Source organism: Dipodomys ordii, unplaced genomic scaffold (assembly GCF_000151885.1).
Source record: "Dipodomys ordii isolate 6190 unplaced genomic scaffold, Dord_2.0 Scaffold1603, whole genome shotgun sequence".
NCBI classification, from domain to species: domain Eukaryota; kingdom Metazoa; phylum Chordata; class Mammalia; order Rodentia; family Heteromyidae; genus Dipodomys; species Dipodomys ordii.
In genome coordinates, this window is record NW_012268819.1 from 4801 (window position 1) to 11592 (window position 6792).

The window sequence follows — 6792 nt, forward strand, 5'->3', positions numbered from 1 at the left end:
GAGGGCCCGCACCGCGGTGACCCCCCACCCCGCCGCCTCAGCTCGGCCCAGGTCCTCGTGGGTAACTCGGGGTGCGTTTGTTAGTGGGCGGAGGAAGCGGGTCTCACCTTGGCTTCCTGGCAGCATGGCTTATTTTAGGGGCTCCGGAGCCTGGGTCGGTTGTGTCCCATCCACCATCTACTGGCTCCCCGGCTTCTGCAAGCCGCGCAGCCTGAGTCAGGTGTAAAATGGGGAGAGGAGCACGTAGCCGCGATCCGGGGCCTCGCGCCTGTAGTCCGAGATACTCGGGGCTAGAGAATTGAAGGATCCCAGTTCGAAGCCCGCCTGGGTAGGAAAGTCCCTGAGACTTTCCTCCAGTAAACTACAAAAACAGCCAGCAGTGGAGCTGTGGCTCAAGTGGTGGAGCACCAGCCTTGGCCCCAAAATGCTCAGAAATAGTGTTCAGGCCCTGAATTCAAGCCCCAGGAGGGCACAAATAAAAAGTAGCTCTGGGGATTGAGTGAATTAATATTCACCAGCGCTCAGAGATAAGCATGGTACACAGCAAAACTCTTAAGTGCTTTTTATCATTTTGAATCTGGGTACCTGGAGAAGTTTTGTCTCCCCCCCCCCCCACTTTCCCCCTGATCCCGGGGGAAATAGTTAAAAGAAAAAAATATATATAGGGCTAGGAATGTGGCTTAGTGGTAGAGTGCTTGTCTAGTATGCATGAATACCTGGGTTCTGTTCCTCAGTACCACAAAAACAGAAAAAGGCAGAAGTGATGCTGTGGCTCAAGTGTAGAGTGCTACCACTTGAAGGGACAGTGCCCAGGCACTGAGTTTAAGCCCCGAAGGGGAAAAAAAAAAAGAAAAGAAAAATATACATACATATATATGTATATATACACAAATATGGGCTTTTTGTTCGTGTAGTCTGTTGACAACCACAACTTTTCAAGTAAGTTAGAGAAAAGACCAGGCCTAGATAATGCTGATGTCAAAAACTGTAAAGTTCCAAGTTTGGAAAAACCATTGAGGAAATAGTCAACATATTTGTGCAGAAAGAGTTAATAAAGCAAGCCTAAGTGCCATCCTTTGAAAGGTGTGCTTGCAAGGTTGGCCACTGTTTGTTGTATGAGGAACTTAGCTTTTGGGAGTGTGCCCATCTAAGAGAATTTGTTTTATGCTGAATACTATGTTTATGCTGAAATTATCAGCTTCCCTAAAACTCCTAGGCTGGAGCCTCTGCCAGGTTTCCCCGGGCAGAATTACTTAGGTATTGCTGTGTATTCCTTGTTGGGGAGACAGTTTGAAGGAGTCTTGGAGATTGCTAAATGCAATTTGATAAGAGAAAGTATTTGGAGTTCTAATAACAATTTTTTTTGCCCTAAATGGAAATTAGAAAAGCAACAGTATAGATTGTTACTGTGTGTATTGTGTCAAAATAATTGTGTTTAGTTATTACCATGCAGGTGTTCATAAATTGCCTTTCTCTGCCAAGATAATTTTGAGTGAATCATTTTTTGCCAAAGTTATGCTTATCTACTGATTCTAAGTCATAGACCTGGTTCTGTGCATTATTTTGACAGTACATGAGGAGGGTATGTACTTAGGGAGAAGGTACTTCAATATTAAGTGATTAAAGGATCTGACTGTGTATAAAGTAACCTGTAATAAAATCCTTAGCTTTATATACAGAGTAAGTCCTTAACCTGTAACCCTGAAGAAAGCCTTTAATTTGTTGCAATCTAATTCAAGAGTGATGTTCTTAGATTTAAAAGAAGATAGTGGCACAGTGGTAGAGGTGGAGGGTATGCTTAGCGTGTGTGAGCACTGGTTCTAGCCCCAGCAGCACCCCCTTTCATCAAAAATGAATCTCTAGCTGGGTGCCAGTGGCTGACGCCTGTAATCCTAGCTACTCAGAAGGCTGAGATCTGAGGATCGCAGTTCAAAGCCAGCCACGCCAGGAAAGTCTGAGACTCTTTTCTCCAATTAACCACCAGAAAACTGGAAGTGGTGATGTGGCTCAAGTGGTAAAGTGCTAGCCTTGAGCTAAAGAGCTGAAGGACAGCACGCAGGCCCAGAGTTCAAGCCCCACGACACACACACACACACACACACACACACGTAAATATCATCAAATTTGTAAAGTTATGTTTTATATCTGTAATCCCTGCTACCTGGAGGCAGATGATTGAAGTTAGAAGCCCATCTGAGTCAAAAGTTACTGAGATCAACATTGGTGGTTCACATCTCAGGCTGAGACCTGAGAATTGCTATTAGAAGCCAGCCAGAGCAGGAAAGTCAGTGAGACTTTTTTTTTGGGGGGGAGTCCAATCGTGGGGCCTGAACTCTGGGCCTGGGCGCTGTCCCTCAGCTCTTCAGCTCAAGGATAGCACTCTGCCACTTGAGCCACAGTGCTACTTCCAGCTTTTTTCTTTTTGCTTATGTGGTGCTGAGGAATCGAACCCAAGGCCTCATGCATGCAAGGCAAGCACTGTACCACTGAGCCACCTTCCCAGCCCCTCAGTGAGACTTTTATCTTCAGTTAACCACCAAAAAAGCTGGAAGTGAAGTTGTTGCTGAAGTAGTGAGCTAGCTTTGAGCAAAAAAGCTGAAGAATAGAATCTAGGCCCTTGAATTCAAGCCCCAAGAACAGCATACCGACAAAAAAGTTAATGAAACCTCTCAACTCAACAGAAAAGCTGGGCATGGTGGTACATGCCTGTCACCACAGCTACCTGTGAAGTATAGGTGGAAGGGTCACAGACCAAGTCAGCCTGGGAAAAAAATTTAAGACTGTGTCTGAAAAATAATTGTGAAAAGTGCTTGGGAGTGGGCATCTGCCTGGCAAGTTGAAGGACCTGAGTTCAAACTCCTGTACTGGAAAAAAAAAGATTTTCAACCTAGGCTAGGTCAAATGTAATAATGTGCTCACATATAAATAAAACAAAATGCAGGGCTGGGAAGGCAGCAGACTTGGTGTTCAGTGGGGGCAACGCAGACCCCAATTAAACAGGACATTTAGTGTTGACTGTCTTTTTGTGTGTCCTTCCTTAGATAAAAGGTTAGCTCTCTGGTCTCTTATAAGGGTACCATATGAGGGTAGAGCCCTCATGAGGTAATTAACCCTCCAAAGATTTCATCTCTAGGACTTGAGATTATCTTTCAATATGTGAATTGAGGAGGGGGTGCTAGACATCTATTTAGTCCATAATAAGGTGGCTAGTTAGAGTCAAATAGAATGTTCCTTTTGAGTATAGAGCTACACACACCTCCAGTCCTATAGATTGACTTTCTTTTTATTAGCATAAATTAGTTATACAGGGAGAGAGATTTCATTATTTACTGATTTTGAGAACCATCAAAAAGCTGGTCTTGCTATCATTTTTTCTATGTTGTTTTGATATACATATATTTAAGAAAGTCCATAAAGGGGCTGGGAAGGTGGCTCAGTGGTAGAGCCCTTGCCTTGCATGCTCAAGGCCCTGGGTTCAATTCCTCAGCACCACATAAGCAAAAAGAAAAAAAAAGCCGGAAGTGGCGCTGTGGCTCAAGTGGTAGAGCGCTAGCCTTGAGCTGAAGAGCTGAGGGACAGTGCCCAGGCCCAGAGTTCAGGCCCCACGACCGGACCCAAAAAAAGAAAGTCCATAAAATCTTACTTTTGAAGCTTAAGGTGAATTTATTATATTTTTCTTCTACTTTACTTTTCTTAGTAAATAACAGATGCGGGTAAAAGATCCATCCACAGATTTACCTGAAAAAGGCAAAAGAAATAAAAGGCCTTCAATCCCTCATGATGAAGATTCTTCAGATGATATTACAGGTAAGCTGTGGATTTCAGGCCTCCAAATTTTTCCAGGTCCTAAATTGAAGGTGTTGCACAATTTAATTTCAGCAACTGGGGGTTTGAGTCAGTTGAAGCCTGCCTAATGTGCATTAGGCCCTTAAACCTTTTCAGTTTTAGTTCACTTATGTGTAAACCCATGAACAGTTTCACATTTAAAAGTCTGGGGGGCTGGGAAGGTGGCTCAGTGGTAGAGCACTTGCCTTGCATGCCTGAGGCCCTGGGTTCAATTCCTCAGCACCACATAAGCAAAACGAAAAAAGCCGGAAGTGGCGCTGTGGCTCAAGTGGTAGAGTGCTAACCTTGAGCTGAAGAGCTGAGGGACAGCGCCTAGGCCCAGAGTTCAGGCCCCACAACTGGACCCCCCCCCCAAAAAAAAAAAGTCTGAATAGCTAGGCACTGATGGCTCATGTCTGTATCCTAGCTCTTCAGGTGCCTAAGATCTAAGAATCATGGTTCAAAGCCAGCCTGGGCAAGAAAATCTGTGAGACTCTTATATCCAGTTAACCACCAAAAAGCCTAGAAGTGGAACTGTGGCTCAAGGGGTAGAGTAGTGGCTAGCCATGAGAGAGAGAGAGACACACACACACACACACACACTCTCTCTCTCTCTCTCTCTCTAATAGAATCAGAGAATATTTTAGTTGTACCTTGGCCACACACACACACACTCTGAATAATAGAATCAGAGAATATTTTAGTTGTACCTTGGCCACACACACACACTCACACACACACTCTGAATAATAGAATCAGAGAATATTTTAGTTGTACCTTGGCCAGAGCCAAACACAGAGATTATGTAGAAGATATCTAAATGATTTTTTCTTTAGGATTTTAAAATGTAAAATTTAGACAAAACATTTGTCGAACCATTTGTAGATCCTGTACTTGCTGGTATTGGACTTTCCCTGAGCAGTTTTTTCTTTTGTGTGGCCTTGCTTTTGAAACATACTTAAGAATTTAGACTTCAGAATTTTTTTTTATGTCTGGTTTTTTTTTTTTTTTTTGTTCGGTCGTGGGGCTTGAAATCTGGGCCTGAGCGCTGTCCCTCAGCTCTTCAGCTCAAGGCTAGCGCTCCACCACTTGAGCTACAGCACCACTTCCGGTTTTCTGGTGGTTTATTGGAGATAAAGTTTCATGGACTTTCTTGCCCCGGCTGGCTTTGAACTGTGATCCTCAGATCTTAGCCTCCTGAGTAGCTAGGATTACAGGTATGAGGCACCGGCACCCAACTATGTCTGTTTTTATAACTTGCTCTTAGTGTAAAATTAAGAGTCTTAATATTTAATTCAAATTTAAACATTTAATTATTATAAATACCTTTAAAGATTTGCATTCTTACTGTTCAGGAGGAAGAATTAAGGCATGGTTAGCTTACCTCTTGTTAGTTGATTAGTAGATAAAAGGAAATTCCTTACATTTGGAAAGGAAGATAGGCATAGGTGAAATGTACACCATCTTATTTTCCTTTTGGAGTTACTCTTTCCATTGCTGTTTGACTTTGGTAGATAGTTGTAGTTTTGATGTGTGGGATATCTGAAGCAGAGAAATTAAGGTGTCCAGGTATTTGGGAAAAATGAAGGCATAACTGATCTTGGGAAGAGAAATAGTTATTTGAAGACTTAAAGATATATTTTTAGGGTCATGTTAGCTATTTGTCTCCACACAGTGCACACAGTGGCAAGGCAAAATAATTTGTCATTTGGGAATATTCATAAAAGAGAAATTTTCTTCTGATGTGCTATGACAAAAATAGCAAAGTTAGCTTATGTAAAAGATTTTATATGTATCTTGCTCTCTTTTCTTTTTTCTTTCTATTTTTTTTTTATGTTGGGCCTTGGTCTCAGAGCTTCACACAAGTTCTGTATCTGCACCACACTGGGCTATAGCCTCACCAGCCTGTGCTATTTTAGTAGACTTAAAATACCTTTAAAGGACTTGACACATATTAGCTGTTCAATAAATATTTGAACCTCTTAATTTTGTTTATTGTTTATTATTTTTAACTAATTTAGATTCACAACAAGGCACACAGAGATATACTCACCCAGCCTTCCCTGGTACTAAATCTTACCTGACTGCAGTACATTTAATGGTATAATCCTTAGCTTATTCAGATTCACACACACTTGTGTGTGTGTGTGTGAGTGTGTGTGTATATGTGTATGTGTGTGTGCCATTTGATGACTTGTGTGGTCTTATATACTTCACAGAACTTGTATATACTATCACCTCCCTGCATGGTACCCATTTCCCATTGATAGCTTCTAGGAACCACTAATCCAGTCTTTAGTTCTTTCATTCCTGTTATATAAATGGATCCATATTTAGGTATCATTTTGAGTTCGTTTATTTTTGAATCATGACGCTTTTTTGAAGTTTAAAGTATTTTAATGCTCTTATTAACTAAAGCTTTTCATTTTGTTTCATCTTAATTAGTAGCCTTAACTTGCCAACACGTAAGTCACGCTGTCAGTGTGAATCATGTGAAGAAAGCGATAGCTGAGAACCTATGGTCAGTTTGCTCAGAATGTTTAAGAGAAAGAAGATTCTGTGATGGGCAGCCAGTACTTCCCTCTGATGTTTGGCTGTGCCTCAAGTGTGGTTATCAGGTAAGAAAATGTTGTATGTACATTTTTTAAAAAATGCTTTCTGTGAATTGGACTTTTAGTCATACCTAGATCTTAAAATAATAAGAAATTGAATATAAAATTTAAAATAATCTTAAAATAAACATATTTCTTATTTAGATGGTAAGTTTATAAGAATATATACCTTTTTTTTGGGGGGGGTCTGGTCATGGGGCCTGAACTCTGGGCCTAGGCACTCTTTAGCTCAAGGCTAGCGTTCTACCACTTGAGCCACAGCGTCACTTCTGGCTTTTTTCTTTTTGCTTATGTGGTGCTGAGGAATCGAACCCAGGGCCTCAGGCATGCAAGGCAAGCGCTCTACCACTGAGCC

General features: G+C 41.8%; 1 protein-coding gene across 1 annotated transcript in view; it reads right to left on the bottom strand.

Annotated features, from left to right (window-relative positions):
* Tstd3 (thiosulfate sulfurtransferase (rhodanese)-like domain containing 3) overlaps positions 1–126 on the bottom strand; it is a 4777-nt gene extending 4651 nt beyond the window's left edge. Inside the window, exon 1 of the mRNA XM_013036916.1 lies at positions 108–126. Coding sequence (XP_012892370.1) covers positions 108–126 — 19 coding nt within the window. The remainder of the gene's footprint in view (positions 1–107) is intronic.
* Between the last annotated feature and the right edge of the window lie 6666 nt (positions 127–6792).